Source organism: Stenella coeruleoalba (assembly GCF_951394435.1).
Source record: "Stenella coeruleoalba genome assembly, chromosome: 2".
Lineage (NCBI taxonomy): Eukaryota > Metazoa > Chordata > Mammalia > Artiodactyla > Delphinidae > Stenella > Stenella coeruleoalba.
The window spans coordinates 59,302,110-59,320,498 of NC_137147.1; the positions used below are offsets into that span (position 1 = coordinate 59,302,110).

The 18,389-nt window shown below is 35.7% G+C and overlaps 1 protein-coding gene across 2 annotated transcripts in view; it reads left to right on the top strand.

Annotated features, from left to right (window-relative positions):
• SEC23A (SEC23 homolog A, COPII coat complex component) overlaps window positions 1–14,563 on the top strand; it is a 76,518-nt gene extending 61,955 nt beyond the window's left edge. For both annotated transcript variants that reach the window (XM_079912582.1, XM_079912581.1), the window contains 4 exons: window positions 931–1,017; window positions 2,173–2,328; window positions 4,012–4,077; window positions 13,146–14,563. In XM_079912582.1, the coding sequence (XP_079768708.1) occupies window positions 931–1,017; window positions 2,173–2,328; window positions 4,012–4,077; window positions 13,146–13,235 (399 nt within the window). In that variant the 3' untranslated portion in view covers window positions 13,236–14,563. The remainder of the gene's footprint in view (window positions 1–930; window positions 1,018–2,172; window positions 2,329–4,011; window positions 4,078–13,145) is intronic.
• Window positions 14,564–18,389: the final 3,826 nt, after the last annotated feature.

The following is an 18,389-nucleotide window of genomic DNA, read 5'->3' on the forward strand; positions in this document are numbered from 1 at the left end:
CGTGTTAAACAAAAAGCCCCTGGACTTCACATTTTCTCTAATAGCCACCACATTTCTCTGGTCCCAGTCACAGCTAAATGCAGAAAGTTACTTGTCTATATGTTCCCATGTCACATTCTCTTTTCAACCTATATTAGTTAAAGTCTTGTCCCTAATTTTTTAATTTTTTTTATTTGGCCGCACCGTGCAGCTTGCGGTATCTCAGTTTCCTGACCGGGGATTGAACCCAGGCCACAGCAGTGAAAGTTCAGGATGCTAACCACTAGGCCACCAGGGAACTCCTCTTGTCCCAAAATTATACTGAAACAACTCTTATGAAGGTCACCAAAGCCTTCATCTTGCCGGAACTCTCAACAATATTTACCTTGAGGATTTTCCTTGAAAACCTTTTGCTGTAGGCTTCTCTGACACCTACAACACCTCCTCCTCCTCCTCCTCACTGTCTGTTCCTTCTCAGTCTCTCCCTGCTGGTTTCTCCCTTTCCGACCTCTAAGTGTTGGCGTGCTCCGGGCTCAATCTCTGACTTCTTCTATAGCTTCCCTTTCTCTAAGTGGTGCAGTCTCACCATATAGCTTTAATTACCATCTTTGTGCATGTGATACCCAAGTTCAGGCCACTTCCTTCTATTTCATATTCAGTACTAATTTTCCATCTCCAAATTTGTTCTTTCCCAAGCCTTTCCCCTCTCACTCAGTGGTGCCACCATCAGTTAGACTCTTTCCTCTTGACTGGACTCTATTTTTCAATTGTTACTTCAGTTTAGAGATTCCTCAGAAAGTTAAATTGAAATATACTTTGAGAATTCATAATACTAAGAGGTTTTATGTAATAAGGTAATAAATTTAAAAATTTAAAATATCCTAGAAAGATCAGTTTTATGTTTTTAATTATGTTTTCCTGTTTCCTCTTCCGTTGTTTTCTTTGTGTCAGCCGGTTCTTCTTGATAGCAGCAGCATTCTTGCAGATCGTATTCTCCTTATGGACACATTTTTCCAGATTTTGATTTATCATGGTGAGGTAAGAGTCCATAGCATTTAAAGCTAAGCACGTAGGTTCCATAAAGTCTTTTTATTCATAGAAGCTTTCCCCCTTTACTATATGACTAGTGTTTCCTCTATGATAAGCTTTATTTCCACTTTTATAAGATATGTGTAAATCTAGATTCTTTGAGAGATACAGATCTCTTTTTTTCACAAACCTACACTCAAGCTTATAGTCTAGTATTCTAGTAACTTCAGCAGATATATTTTTCCAGTGTTTTAATTATAAATGATTTTAGATTTGCACTGTAATGGTGAAGACCTTATTCAAAATATTACTTTAAGTGATATTATCCAGGACTTTAAAAGACCTATTGATTATTATTTTTAATTGATACCAGTTACTAGTGCTGTTTACCTTTTAAGAGTAATGTCTATGATATGACAGAGCTAGGTTTTTTGCTTATATCTTTTGTCTTTTTGTACTTTTGTTTCTTCAATAGCTCATTAATGTGCTTAAATGAGAAATCAGAAATGCAGATGACTGTTCCTCTGTTAAATATGGAGATATAAAGCAATATAGAGTATACATTGATTGATTCAGTTAATTGATTCAGTTAACTTAGAAATCAAGCCAGGTTTAAAGTTGTGGATGATTTAATTACATGGTTTTTGGAGTCATTTTCCTTAATAAAAGAATTGATTCAGATGCTCTTTTACAGGTATATTATTTTTATAATATTATTGCTATTATTATTATTAAAGTTTTTATGTTTATGTATCTTGGGAGAATGTAACTCCATTGGCACAGACTTCATAATAGTAGGTCATTAATTTTGAAGTCTCTAGGAAATCTTCTGTAGTGAAAATCCCCCTTATTTATCATAAACTTAGGTAGATAGCTTTTAGCTAACATTAATATGGTAAGTATAGCGTTTTACAATTGTTCTGGCTGAATTATTATTTCTTTTTACTTTTAAAGGAGAAGAAATATCCTAATTTTGCATCTGTTTACTCAAGAATACTGAAATTAGGATTTGTAACTTAAAAAAATTTGTAACTCAAAAAAAAAATAGGATAATGTTCTGTAATTTTCTTATTTTCTGAAGATTGCTTCATTTGAAAAAAATCTCTTAAAGTTTTTGGTTAGGCAAGAAAAAAAGTCATAATTTTTTAACTGTTGTAAAATTAGACCATAGCTCAGTGGCGTAAGTCGGGATACCAGGACATGCCAGAATATGAAAATTTCCGCCACCTTCTGCAAGCCCCAGTGGATGATGCACAGGAGATCCTTCACTCCAGATTTCCAATGCCGAGATACATTGACACTGAACATGGGGGCAGTCAGGTAACTACTGTTAATTTGTTTGTGTGTTTGTTTGTTGCTTGTTTTACGAGTTGATCCTACTTGCCTTCTGACGTTAATTTGAATAGACTGCTTCACCAGGCACATAAAAAAGGAAGGAGATGGGCAGATGGTTTCCAGGGGAAGGTATGCTTGCTTTTTGCTTTAGCTTTGAGAGCAGAGCAGTAAGATTATTGACTAACTGTCTAAAGCTGGTGGTTTATCCCATCTTCTTCCTCCAGCCCAGCTCTAGTAAGGAGCCAGGATGGCATTATGGTGGTATGCAAGCTTTAGTTGAGCAAGAAGATATAAACAACTTGGAAATAATTTAGTGTACTTTTCTTAAATCTGTTTACTTACTGGTAAAGTCTATGAATACGAAGTTTGTGGTAACATAATGTTCTTCTGTTTTCCTCATTCTGTCATTTCAATTTTCTAGGAAATATAATAGGAAAGCATTATGGCATTGTAAAAAGGTGTGTAATTTTTAGAATTATGAGGATTAAATAAGATACATGTACGTATACACATAGCCCTTTTGGGCCTTACAGAAGACTCAGGACCCCTTAACATACACTCTTAAAACACTTTTACTGCTCCCTTGTAATTCTTATTAGAGTTATATAAATTAATTGTAGATTATTATAAGTTTGTTTCACTTGTTCCTTAAAAGCACAGATGTTGCTTTGTTTATTAATGTATCCCTAGTGCCTAGCACAGTATTACATAGTAGGTAATAAATATCAGTAACTATTATTCAGAAATGATAGCAATTATTATTAGGGTTTTACTATAATAGAAGCTACCCTGTATTGAGAATTTGCAAAGCTGATAGTTAGCACTTTACATACCTTCTCTCATTTGATTCTCATAGCAGTCCTATTGTTACCTCCATTTTACAGATAATAAAACTGAGACTTAGGATACTTGTGGCCAAGGAAACATAGTAAATGGAGGAACTGGGATTTGAATCCAGACGTTCTGACTCGTGAGCCAGTGCTCTTGTGTTTCTACTTTGAGAGTAGGAAAAGATTTTATATGGTACTAAATTTCAAAAGGCAGGACTGTCCTTGTTCTTCCAACATGTAATAATAATTTATGACTGGTTCTCTCATTGATGTTTCACCACATGTAGTGCTGTGTTCCTCTTTTATTCTGGTTATTATTTAATGATGATAAGGCATAGTGGATAGATGGATAAAACGTTGGGTAAGTGCTCTCATGGAATAGCCTACAGTTTAAAAAAGTTTGAGAGTCATTGTTTAAAGTAAAAGAACATGTATAGGTTTTCATGGCTTTTATTTTTATCATTTTTGGGGACTTCCAACCTCTGATGACATTTCAGACTAGGTATTTGGTAACTGTCACAGTAACCTTGTCATAATTGTTGCAGACATAATCTTTATATGCTGAGTTTTGGACTCAACAATTTGTATTTGTTACTATGAATGTTATTATGTATGTATGATTTGGCGAGAAGAGGTTACATTTATTATTTATGTGTAACATATAGTGGCCTATATATTTCAAACTTTAGTTCATTTTTTTAAAGTTGCATTTTAATAAAGTTAATTTGACCAAAACATATTAAATAAAATTGAGTTTAGATAGTATAATACATTTGTTTAGCCTATATTGACCAAATCTATTTTTGATGGATAATGTTATTTCTTCTTTGCTTTTAAGGCGCGTTTCCTGCTTTCGAAAGTCAACCCTTCACAGACTCATAATAATATGTATGCCTGGGGACAGGTAAGTGTAAATAGCAGATGTTGGAAATTATTTCTTTGTGTTATTATAGTTTGTTATTTTAGTGAATGCTACATTTTTTCCTATGTATTTGGTAATGTCTGTTGGAAAAGTAATAAAAAAATAAGAGTCGAAAATAGAATTAGCATTTGGTGGCACCACAGAAAATAAAAAAGTGATTATATCAAATAGATAGAACCCCTTCATATTTCAAGCTTAACACTTTACCCTTGAGACAAAAAGCAATAAAGTGTATAATATGAGATAGGAGGTGATGATTCAAGCTTAATGCTAGACTATGAACTATAAAAGGCCACAGTAAGCTGGGAGTGGTCAGGGATTGTGGTTGAGCAGGAGAGGCTGGAAGCCTGGAAATCATTATTAATATATTTTAATTTGGTGGAAGTCCTACCTCTTGATACAATATATCAACATTTATCAAGTGTTCCAATCTTCATGACTTTGTATTGGTACTTTAAGATCCACAGTGATCATCCCTGCCTTTGAAGAGCTTGTAGTCTAGTATTAGAAATAAAATACATACCTAAGTAGTTAAAGTACAAGGCCGAGTGGGCTATGTGCTTTTAGGAAGATTTAAAGTATTACAGGGGGATAGACGAGGAGGAGTGGAAGAGGTCACATGGTGGCAGCAGGAGAGGGTGTCAGAATAGAGCTCAGAAAAAGAGACATTTCCTTTTAGAGTGGTTATTAATCCAGTAAGTAGAAATTGTATGAGGAAGGGAATTCTAGGGAGAAGACAGTATGGAGTAAGGTAAAGGGTACACGTAGGGATGAATAGTAGAACTATAAGTTGGCAATATATTGTGCAGCCAAATTGTGGAGACTCTTCAATGCCAGGCTGAGGACTGAGGAGCTGAGTCTTTATTTGGTAAGTAATGGAATGTTATTGAAGGTTTTTGGACAGAGGGGCAAATTTGAGTCTTAGATAATACAGTCGAATCTTAAGATTAATTGGGAGCAGTGTGTAGGTTGAAACTGTATCTATCGAAGTAATCCAAGTGAAAGGGAAGGAAGACGAGATGGTGAAAAAGAGTAGATCTGAGCGATATTTCAAAAGTAGACTCGGTGAGATTTGATTAGAAGTTGCAGGAAAGGAAAACTTACCCCAGGGCAAGACAGCTATATGCAAAATGTGAATTCTGACTGAATTCTGGATTAGAGAGAGAGAACAGCTTATAAAGAACATAATTGGGATGATTTGTGATATTTGAATGTGGACTATATGTCAGATACTAGTATAATATTATTAAATTTCTTGAGTGTGATAATGGTGTTGTGGTTATGTAGGAGATTGTCCTCGATCTTGAGAGATATATCCTGAAGTGTTTGGGGGTAAAATATCATGATGTCTTCAACTTGCAGAAATTATTTAACAAGAAGAAAAAGAAAAGGAAAAATACATAGAAACATAAAGAAAATGTGGCAAATGTTGATCGGTGATTTTATGCTTAGAGTATGTGGGTGTTTGTTCATTGTACTTTTCTCTAGGTTTGAATTTCTGAAAAATAAATAGTTGAGGGAGAACAAGGTAATATGGGGTTTTGAGCCTGGGTAACTGAGGAGAACATGTGCCAGTAAGTGGGAGGGTGGAAAGAAAATGTTTGATTTTATTTATTTTTTATTCTTTGTTTTATTTTATTTTTTTGCCACATTGTTTGTGGGATCTTAGTTCCCTGACCAAGGATTGAATCCTGTCCCTTGGCAGTGAGAGCGCAGAGTGCTAACCACTGGACCACCAGGGAATTCCTGAAAATGTTTGGGTTTAGACTTTGAGTTTGAGATACCATCTAGATGCCCAAATTGAGCAGATTGTTGAGAATTTGGGTTTGGTGATCAGGGCAAGGATTCATAGACAAGTGATACTTAAAGTCATCACAGTGGATTCTTGTCCAAGGAGAGAATAGAGAGGCAAAGCAAGGATGAGATAAAACCTTGAGGAAGTACAAGTGGTAGGAATATTTTATAAATAATCAGAGAAGTGGAAGGAAAATTAGAAGAATACCACATCCTAAATGATGAGGGAGGACGTTATAGAAGGAAGAAGAAGGGAGTAGCAAATATTGAGGTGCTGCAGACACTTGCTTTGATGATTAGGAGGTTATTTTTGGCCCTTGGTAAGCAGCTTTAATATAGTGGTTGAGTAGCAGATAGATTGTAAGGAATTAGTAGGTGGTAAAGAAGTGGAGGTCATAAGTGTAAATGATTCTGTGTGTGTGTGTGTGTGTGTGTGTGTGTGTGTGTATAAATGATTCTTTTGCAAATTTAGCCTGAGTGAAGGGTAGGATGATTGTTACTACAGTAAGGGCACAGAATTTATTTGTGGACCAAGTGTAAGGAGCTAATGTAGGGGAGACACAAAAGAACAGTGTATAGATGTTTAAGATCCTCAAAAGGAGACAGTGTGATCACACGCATTGTGTGGTGGTTAAGCATTGGTAAGGACGCAGGACATTTCTTTCTGCAAAAGCAAAGGGTGAGAAGAAGGGTGAAGACAGAGAAAGATTTTTGAGGTGGAGAGAAAACTCACATTGGATAAGCCTGTTTCTTTTCAGTAAAAGATTATTTGCTAAGAGAGAGAAATGCTGGGGTTAAGAACTAGAAAATAGAAAAGATTAAAAACAGCTATAGGGAATATAAGAAAGCAACAGAAGATGAATAAAAGACTTTTACAGCATGGTGAGGATCCATTTTATTTACTAACAGTTTCTTGAGCATGCTTCTGTAATGTTCTCTAGCCGTGCTTTGTAATTCAGACATTGCATTGGGGCTAATTTAGGACTGGAGGTAAGAAAGATGGACACAGCAAAGGGAGTAGAATAATTGAGAACGAAGTTAGATAACTGAATGTGGGGTCCAGGCTGGTTAGAAGAGCAACGAAGCAGTAATTGGGATTAAGGTCCTTTTCCTTTGAATATAGAGGTGCCTCAAAAGTTTGCCTTGGGCTTCCCTGGTGGCGCAGTGGTTGAGAGTCGGCCTGCCGATGCAGGGGACACGGGTTTGTGCCCCGGTCCGGGAAGATCCCACATGCCGTGGAGCGGCTGGGCCCGTGAGCCATGGCTACTGAGCCTGCGCGTCCGGAGCCTGTGCTCCGCAATGGGAGAGGCCACAACAGTGAGAGGCCCGCGTACCGCAAAAAAAAAAAAAAGTTTGCCTTGAATTCTGTACATTCACTGTTTCTCTGGGTGATTGTATCCACTCCTATGGCTTCATCTTTCATCTGAGGCTAACTTGTAAATTTCCATCTTTGGTTTGGCTTCACAGTGACCTATAGACTGGAATTTCTATAACTGCCTGCTGCACAGCACTAGAGTTTTCTGTAGACACTTCATAAGCAGCATGCCCCAACTTGAACTCTTTCACACTATCTTGTACTGACTGACTTTCCTATTTTTATAGAGGGCCCCACTGTTCTCTCAATTCCCAAGGCTTGGAACTTTAGTCATTTACATCTTCTCCTTTCTGCCCCTAATTACTGACTTATTTTCGCTGTCCATTCCCTCCTTTCCTTGTCACTAATCGAAGTCAGGCCCTTGTTACTATTCACATAGACTGTTGGAATTACCTGCTCTTGGGGCTTCAGCCTTTTCCTCCATTTTGGCACTGGCCAGAGTGGTCCCCCTAAAGCCGTTCTAAGTCAAAGCACTGCCTAGAAATCTTTAATAACCCCCTACTAAGTTACATAGAAGTTCTATATTGCTATTGAGGGTCCTTTGTGGTATGCTCCAAATAGCTTTGTCCACTTTTAGCTACTCTTTAGTCTTTTTAGCCAAACTGGACTTCTTACTCCACTCTGAATACACTGAGCATGTGACTTGTCCCTATCACCACTTGTAACACATCATAGCCATCCCTCAAGGCTCAGTGCAAAGTTTACTGACTCCATGAAACCTTTTCTGTGATTGCATGACTGGATATTGTGTAATATCCCTGGCGCTTCATCCCCACCCCCTTTTTTCATCTATTTCTGATGACACTTATTTCTCCTGTTAGATTATAAATTACTTAAGGGTGATAACTGTGTCATTTTCATCTTTGACTTTCCACAGTACCTTAAACATAGCATATATTGACTATAATAGATCTGGACAGGAGAACAGAGAGATGCTTTAGGAGTGAAGAAGCTTTCGTGATATAGATAAATAAATTGAATTCACGATCTAAAAGTCCTGAAAGGTGAGGAGTTTTTTACAGCAAAGAAAGGAACTTACTCTTGGAAGGCGTTCAAAGGGTACACATAGCACATGTGAGAAAATTTGTGCCCATATAACACATATACGTATAGACTCTCAATATCACCCCTCACCCTCTTCCAGTTGCTGGGGGAACAAAAAGCCAAATATTACTGTGATGTGGAAGTTTGGAGTACAGGATGTACCATGAATCAGACTTTCCATTATACTTAACTCTAGTTAACTGAGTATTGGTTTTGGTTCTGGATCCCACAACTTAAGAAGAACTTATTTAAGAAAAAAAAATCATAAGAATATAGAAAAGTAGCACCAATAAATAAAGTTACTAGAGTTAATGGAAATGGTGAATAATCAATATGAAGGGGAGGTTAAAGGATTGAAGGATACTTTAAAATAGTACTTGTCAGGGGTCACATATTCACATGCCCCTAGGGACCAGGTGAACAAATGAGTGAACCTGGCTGCATATAAGAAAACTTGACTCTCAGTGTCAAAAAGCAATACCTGGAGGCAGCGGGATATGGCAGACTAGGGTTTGTGGGGAGGGTACACAAATCCTTTTCTAAAGGGGGTAGTGTTCCTCCCCTCCAGATGATTGTTGTCATACACATAATTCAATTAGCAAAATGTTGTGAGCTCACATTATGAAGACCAAATAAAACCTATCTCTTTGTGGCTGAATTTCTGCATTAAAAAAACATGGTTTAGTTCATGGAAATAATGGCTTGTTCCTTGTTTGGGGAGGTTTAAATTACAGCATGGAGATGTAGATGGAAGACATATAAAGTAAAGAACTTGTTGAGCTGTTAAACATGGAGAGGCATCATTCTGGGCTGGTAGTTGAAAACTCTGCAGGTTACTAAACTTCCTATGCCTTCTCTTCCTTGTCTGTTATAGAGTTTGATGACACATACTTGATATGCCCAGTAATACTCAGTAAATATTAGTTATTAGTTTTCCTTTTTATCACTGGAAAAAAAGTCTCTCTAAAGATATTTAAGATAGGAAAGAAAACCTATTTTTAAACTGAAGTTTAATTATTACTGCCTGGAAGTAGGGGCATTAGAGACATGAACAAGAGCCCTAACACTTAAGCCAGACCCTGAAAGATGGAGATTATTTCATTGGATGAATATGATGGAGAAGGAAATCCCAGGCAAAGGAATAAACATGAAAGATGGAGATTATTTCATTGGATGAATATGATGGAGAAGGAAATCCCAGGCAAAGGAATAAACATGCATCTTGTTTATCTGATTCACTCATTTGTTTATCCATCCACCCATTCTTCTATTCAGTACTCAGTTTTGAAAGCCATCACCTTTAGAGAAACTTAAGTGTACTTACTTGTTATTAAGTGAATTCTTTTTATTGATTTGATAAAAAGTTGTTTAAATATTTATAGTCATTAAGTTAAATTATGTCCTTATACTATATGGTGGTTTTAATTACATTGTTATCAGGTCTGTCTCTCCTTAGATTTTTTATAAAGTGTTTTCCTCAAAGAGGCAGTTGAAGACAGTTTGGGTTTCTTCTCATTATTGCATTTTAGAAAATATAATCATCTTTTCCAGGAATACACTTTAAAAATTTTTGTAATTTTTTGGCCACTCCACACCGCACATCATGTGGGGTCTTAGTTCCCCAAGCAGGGATTGAACCTGCTCCCCCTGCATTGGAAGTGCGAAGTCTTAACCATTGGACCGCCAGGGAAAGCCCCCAGAAATGCATTTGATTTAGCAAAATTTAGGAATTAGTTACAGTTACACCTTTGGGGGAAGCTGACATTTGATCCTATCTTTTATGAATAGATTCTTACAAAAACAAAACAAAAAAATTTCTATAGGATTTTACTTAGACCATTTCTTTTTTTAAGATTGGTTCCAAACTATTTGAAAAATCTTTCATTTGTATTAAACTTTTTCATGTGTCTAAAAACAATGAAATTTTGGTCTGACATATTTAAATCAGTGTTTCTCAGTCTTTATATTTTGTTAAATTTGAAAACATCCCTTTCCTGTAATGCTGTTTGAAATGTCAAAATTAAATAAATACGTTAATTAGAAGTAAGAAAGAAACCAAGAGCCCTAAGGTCTTTTTTGACCTATGATTTTTGTAAGAGAAATTATGTTAATATTTTTATAGATAATAATAGCTAATAAGCTGAGTCTGTACTGTGTTTTAGTCATTATGCTAAGATTTTCATACACTTCTATTTGTTAAAACACTCCTGTGAGGTGAGTACTATTAATCCTATTTTTCAGAAGAGGAAATTGAGGCTTATATAGGTTAAGTTAACTTACCTCAAATCACACAGCTAAACTGTGACAGGGTCTGGATTTGAACCTAGGTCATTCTAACCCCAGAATCAGAATTTTTAACCATTAAGCTAAATTGATGATTGAAATTTAGGGCGTTAACATGGTAGCCAAGCATTTTACTAAAAATTATGGAATTTAATACCTTAGTTTTCTTTTCGTCAGAAATCAAGTACCCAGTGTAAGTATTATCCACGGATGGCCTGAAGAGGGCACCACTGCAACACTGCTTCTGTGACAGGGTGCTGGAGGTCTCTGTTGCTATAGTGCTTCATATACTAAATGATATAAAGCTTGGAACTTTTTGCTTAATCCTGAATATATTTTAAAGAGAAAAAGAGTGCAGTTGTAAAGTTGAGATCAATCAACTGCAAATTTTTGATAAGATTGAGTTGAGCATTCGTATTAATCACTTCAAATAAGATCACAGTATATGAATTAGAAAATCCATATATATTTTGTCTTGACTAGGAGAAATAGATCTGGGATTGGGTGAATTGAGGTGGAAAATGTGTAAAATGCAAAAAATTCAGGTATAATAATAATAATGTTATATGCCTACTGTGTGTGTCAGGTATTGTTGTGTTTGCTTACAAAGTTTAATTCATTTAATCATTATAACAACCACGTGAAATAGGTTCTGTTATTATCTGTATTTTACAAATGAGGAAACTAAGATTCAGAGAGGTTAAGTAAGTGGCAGAGCCAGGATGTGAGCTCGACAGTCAGGCTCCAAACTCGGAGCTCTTAATTCCAGTGCTGTTGTCTCCCTTCATTATCAAGTTTTTCAAGTTCTTATAAATTCACATATGAAAACACATAATAAAATTGATTTTCCAGTATTCAGGAGAGGTTATGACATATCTGTGGCTATGCCAGCCTAGAACCACAAGACCTATAAAGTCAGAGCTCATATTTGCCACTAACTTGCTGGTATCCTCTGAAAATTACTTAATTTCCTTGTTTTAGGTATTTTATATATACTGATAAATAAGAAACTGGATATCAGGTGAAAACTTTAAAAATCCAGATATAGAAGGCTTCCCTGGTGGCGCGGTGGTTGAGAGTCCGCCTGCCGATGGAGGGGACACGGGTTCGCGCCTCGGTCCGGGAAGATCCCACATGCCGTGGAGCGGCTAGGCCCGTGAGCCATGGCCGCTGAGCCTGCGCGTCCAGAGCCTGTGCTCCGCAACGGGAGAGGCCACAATAGTGAGAGGCCCGCATACCGCAAAAAAAAAAAAAAATCCAGATATAAAATATTCTAGAAAAACTTTCTTGCTACAATAAAATTTCATTATTAGTGGATTGGATTACTAAGGTAATCAACACAGTTTTTATTAAAATAGAAGTTAGGAATTTTCCCTAACCCTTGTTAATTACTTAGAACCCACAGAAATCAATTAAAATTACTTGAATGAAAATATATAAGTATAGTTTATTTTAAAAATGATATAAATTCTCTTCCTTCCATCTGGCGGTTCTGCTAAAATGTGTGAGTGGAATTTTATTTTAGTAAACAGGCAGCAATAAGGGAGACTTATTTCTTAGTAGTGATAAAAACACCAATACATTCAAGACAAATGAACACTTTACTACTTTAAAGATTAAGTTGGGTATGGAGCTAATGTAAGGCCAATTGGTAAACTGCGGTACAAATCTGACTCTGACCACATGGGGTTAGTGCAGACTCCAAAAGTTAAAGGACATGGTCCACGAGACTGCCCCGACTTCAGATGCCAGCCGAAAGTCGAATCCCAGGTTACCCACACTTCTGACCAACTGGCTACAAATCCGTGTGTGTGGGGGGTGGTGAGAAAGGGAGGGTGCTGGGGTGGGCAGTGGGTGGGTAGAGTGGGTGGGGGGTGGGTTCCCATAACCCCCCTCCCCAGGTTTGGTAATTCCCTAGAACAACTCACAGAACTCAGGAAAGCACTATATTTATGATTACAGTTTTAGTATAAAAGTTACAAGTTAGGTCCAGCTAAAGGAAGAGACAGCAAGGTCTGGGAGGGTCCCAGATACAGAGTTTCTGTGCCCTTTTCCCATGGAATCAGGGTGCGTCACCCTTGCAGCACATTGATGTATTCCTCAAACAGGAAGCTCCGCTGGGCTTTGGTATCCAGTGGTTTTATTGTTTTTGCTTTTGTTTCTCTTAGGCATGATTGATTGAATCTCTAGCCCTGCATCTCTTCCTCCCTGGAGGTCAGGCTCTCTTAAAGCCCAGGCATCTAATTACATGGTTGATCTTTCTGGTGACTGGTCCCTATCCTGAGTCATCTCATCTCAGCATAAACTCAGGTGTGATCTGAGGGGCTCATGAATAACAGATACTACTTTCAGGAAATTCTAAGGATGTAGTTCCCCTCTCAGGAGTCTGGGAACAGGAATCTGGGACAAAGGCCAGCAGATTCTTTATTATTACAACAGGGAGCATAGACATTCTGCTTAAAATGATTTCCTTGTCTGTTTTTTTACACATTTGTTTATATAAGGTATCATCTCCTGTGTTTTAATCATAGAAAATATCTTTCTTTTCCTCTAGGAGTCTGGAGCACCTATTCTCACAGATGATGTTAGTTTACAAGTGTTTATGGATCACTTAAAGAAACTTGCTGTGTCAAGTGCTGCTTGATGTGCTAAACATATTAAGAACACTTAAGAAGATGAAATAATATTTCAGTTTCTTTTTTTCCCCCTTTTTTCAGTTAATCTGTGGAAACCAACAGAGAGATCTCTCTAGACTCTTTTTGTATTAGTATGGTTTGAGACAACAAATGGAAAAATGTTCATGTTTGTAGATTAAGCTAGAATATAAGAGCAATAAGAACAAATTTGTTTTGCTTGTCACAGTATTATAACTGGTTTTAGAAATTTGAGGTCTTTATAACTTATGTTAAAAAGTAAAAATAGAGTCTGCCTTGTACTACAGAGATATAACTCATTTGTATGTTGCAGACAAATTCAAAGTGGCACTGAATGTTTTGACATTTTGAAAACTTGTTTCTTAATTTTAACCAAAAAGTAAAGCAAATCATCAACAGTAATGATAAATGTGAGAATTTTTGCCTATTCATTGAATATTTTTCTGTGATTTTCAGCACTTATGTATACACTATTTCTGTATTTACTCTGTTAAGGCAGATTTATTTTTATGATGATTTGTTTAGGAATTATTTGACTTTATGTATGGTAATTTTTATGAAGATAATTTAATGTTTTGGTCATTTGAAAAAATAGTTTAGAGATGAAAGTTTTTGGGTAACAATTCCACAGTTGGCAACATATGTGAAATTCCCACAAAGTATTCAACTATGTGATTAAAAGTGATAATTTTTTTATAAAGGGAGATAGAAAATAAACAGTTTGGCACAGTACATTTCAGAAAGGCTTTGCAGTAAAAGGACTTCTGTAACTTCTAAACCAAATTTGGTATTCACTGCATGGTTTTGTTGTTTCCCTTTGTTTTTCTGAGGTAAATTTTACATTATATCCTCCAGTATTTTAAACTATTTTGGGAGTTTACATACTACTTTTGGTTTTTGCTTCCATTTTGTGAACTTTATTAAGTTGTAGTTCTTATTGAAACAGTATTATCTAATATTCTGTTGAATTTTATCATGTGACGCTCAGTTCTATTTTGATTTATTCATTAGTATCATTCACTTTTACCTCTTAAAGTTTACTTGTAGCAAATGTTTACATTGCTAAAGCAAGATATGTTTGACAATGAAATTTATATCAAGTACTGCAAATAAAAGGTGGTGCTATGATATGGGCCCGGAAGGACAGTGTCATGATTGTACTTGCATGAACACTATCATCTGATGGTAAAATAGACAGAAACTTAAAAAAATTGTTTATATGTTATATTCAATTAGAGTAAATAAGTTGCTCTGTTCCATTTTATTTGATTTGAACTGTGCTAGGTCTAAATACCAATAAAATATACTTTTTCTCTGTTTTCCTGCTTATTTTGAAACCTAGTAAGCCTGAAAAGCCTAATGTAAAATTAAAGCATTTATAAAACCTGATATTAGTGGATTAAAAAGTTACTCATTTTAAAAAATAACAGCTTTATTGAGGTTTAATTCACATATTACACAATTCACCCATTTGAAGTGTAAAGCTCAATGGTTTTTAGAATATTCATGGAGTTGTGTAGCCATAACCACAATCAATTTTAGAGCATTTTCATCTCCCAAATAGTTATTTGTTTTTGCTATAAGGAACTGAGGAAAATCCCTGTGATGATGATACATGTTTAGCTTGCCTGGCCCCTTAACTTATATCCTTTAAGAATGCATTGTTTTTTCTTCTCTTGAGTGATGAGCCGCTACTTACTCCTAAACTCTCCTCTACTTCTAAAGCAGTTACAGCCGAAGGTACTAAAGTATCTCTGTATTTAAGGGATAAGGATGAACAAATATATCATCATACCCTTTTAGCTTACCATTTGAAAGAAGTCACCCTGGATAATTTTTGTGTATAATTTAGCTATTACTAAATTGCTAGCTATTTAAATAGACTTGAAGGAAGAAATGTTTAACCCTTTTAATGAACTTAGAGTGGAGAATGAATATTTGCTAAATCACTAGCAGCACTGAGAAGCTTTGGTGTGTCCAGAACTATTAGGGAATTCATTCTTGAACCTACTTACCCCTAGTGGCTTTATCTCTAAAAATGACTTTAGATCTCATCTATGCACACTTACATTTTGTTGTAACAGAATAAATTTATGCTTTTATTGGCTGATTCCAAAAATGATCTGATACTTCCTCTATCCAGTTCTCCACTTGGTAAACTTCCCTCTCATATTCCCTAGCCCAGACTGCATCTAAGGAATGTGCTTGTTTTCCAGTCCAGACCAGAAACTAAGGAATCATTTTCAACTCTTACTCTCCTCAACATCTTTAGTAACCAAATTATACCAATTCTATCTCTGTAATATCTCCCTAATCTGTTTACTGTTCTCCATCTTACTGCTATTCTACCTTCATCATATCTCACCTGGTTTGTTGAAATAGCCTTCTAACCAGTCTGCTTTCCCCAGTCTCTTTTTCTCCATCTTTCTCTTCAATTCACTGAAACGTGGATATGATTATGTCATTCCCTCTGCCCTCGTAATGAAATCCAAACACTTTGACCTGGTAACATTGTATACTACACATCAAATCCATAGCTCTCTCCTAGAAATAGTACAAAGGATGCAATTGGAAAGGTAGTGCTGGAGAGTGGTCTCTAGTTCTACCTAAGCATTAGTCTTAGGTGTGATGTTTGGGGTCAATATAGTGACAAGAGCAAATGCATTCTTTATTGGCTGTTACAAACTAAATGCTGTGGCTCATTGCACTTGGCTTTTAAAAAGATGACTATATTTTTTCAGTTATTTTTCAAACAATACTGACAAATTAGGATTATTTGTTTTCTAATGTCTAGCTTTACATTTTAATTTATATTTTTCCTGTTTCCGATGTACATGCATACATCTTGTACTTTGATGTGCTCAATTTGTATTCATTTTGAGCATTTTATCAAGTAATTCTACAGATATTTTTGTTTCTTGTTTGCTTTTTAGTAGTTTACTTTATGAAATTAATACATTCTCCTTGTGTTCATTCTTTGTTTAATATATTGAAACAAAATCTGGTCTAAGTTTAATGTATTATCTGGTGACTATAATAATAGGTATGCAATACCAAGTATGTAATAGTGAAGTTACATTACTAAATCAGATTTTTTTTCTCTCCCATCCCTATCTATGGCTTATACTGAAATAAAGCCCAATTATTTGGGTTGCAGATGTGATCCTGGAATATTAAGGATTTTTTTAACTTAAGTAAACATAGAAAAATATATATAGTAATGCATCTAAAGCATTTGGAAGGTGGATAGAAATATTAACTTTAGGCTTTTTTAGATCAACATAAAATTAGCTATGTATTTTTAAAAGTTAAGGGTAACAAAGATAAAACCAGGATACATACTTTTTACACCAGAATGTGTAACTTCCAAACAGTAGGGGAAAAGAAGCAATAAAAATAATTTGATCAATCAAGAGAAGGCAAGAAAGATTAAGAAGGCAGCATGACAGGGAGATCAGCTCGGTGCTTTGTGACCACCTAGAGGGGTGGGATAGGGAGGGTGGGAGGGAGGGAGATGCAAGAGGGAAGAGATATGGGGGTATATGTATATGTATAACTGATTCACTTTGTTACAAAGCAGAAACTAACACACCATTGTAAAGCAATTATACTCTAATAAAGATGTTTAAAAAAAAGGCAGCATGGCAAATGGGAAAGCATGGTAAATAAGAAACACAAAAAGGAAGAAATAATGGATTAATATTTTTTAGTGAATTTTGTGAAAATGGAAAAATACTTATTGGTCTTTCACTGTAATAAACAATATTACATGTACTATTTTTGAACCTTCTGCAAATGTGTCTTAAGACTTTATAAAAATTGTTCTTTTCATGTACCCATGCTCTACAGAGTATAGCCAGGTTGGTCATTCTTTGCTCATAGTTGATTGAAGAACACTTTTTATTAACTTCAAAAGTTTTTTTTTTTCATGTAAAGCAACAGATACACAAATAGGAAAACAAAGATAAGTTTAATAGAGATTCATAAAAATTCCATTTCACAATAAATTCCTAAATTCTTAAAACTGTTTTTTTAGGATTTATTTTAGTGGCTTTCAAAAAGCTTCTTGGTCTAAAAAATTCCACTAAAATATATAAACCAGAAAATTCAAGATAAATTCCTATTACATTTGGTAAAACCCTCCAAAATTTTTCTTTTGCAAAAAGGAGAGCAAATGGCTCAGTGCTGGTGAACATTGACATTATTTGATCCATTGATTTAGAACAAATGTCCATTTATGGTGAAAATGATCAAGGCATTTGAACATTGCTCTTTTAGTTTCTTCTGACCATTTAAGACCAACATCTTTTTGTTGCTTTCCTGGCATTCTTTGAATTTGATTCTTCAGTGTAAATGCCTATCTTACATTTTGTCATTGCAAAGCTAATGACAAATAGTCTTCTAATACAATTAGAAGTCTTCTCTACAATTGCTGTGTGCTGCTCTTCGAGGAACAACTTAAAAACTTTTAATGTTTTACTGTACATTGTTCAATTCTGTTTAGGCTGCAACCGTTTTGATTTCTGATCAACCTCATCTAAAACTTCACACCAAGAAAAATTTCTAAATTATGCCACTAATGTACTGATTTATTTTCTTGGTTAGTACTTTAGTCACTGTTATGGCCTCTCCCATTGCGGAGCACAGGCTCCGGATGTGCAGGCTCAGCGGCCATGGCTCATGGGCCCAGCCGCTCCGCGGCATGTGGGATCTTCCCGGACCGGGGCACGAACCGGCGTCCCCTGCATCGGCAGGCGGACTCAACTACTGCGCCACCAGGGAAGCCCAATACTTTAGTTTTAAAGCAATAGTTTAAAAAGACGATTTTAATTGTAAAGATACTAAGATTCAGTAAAAGTTTCCATATACACACTAAAATTTGCGCTTACGAAAAAGATTACACCTCAGAGTTCACAGTGTTTCACTGTTTCAAAATTTAATCACAAACAAAAACTCCAAGTGGTCATATATAGATTGAGAGAATTGTTTTTTCATCTTTGTAATTACTGTGCTGGTATTATTTGAACCTACTGTTTAAACACCAGGATATTTAGAACCATGGGTATTGAAGACACAAAATCTTCCCAAGGGAGCTGTAATGATTTTAAAAAATGTTACTAACTTAACCTTCCAAATGCAAGGGT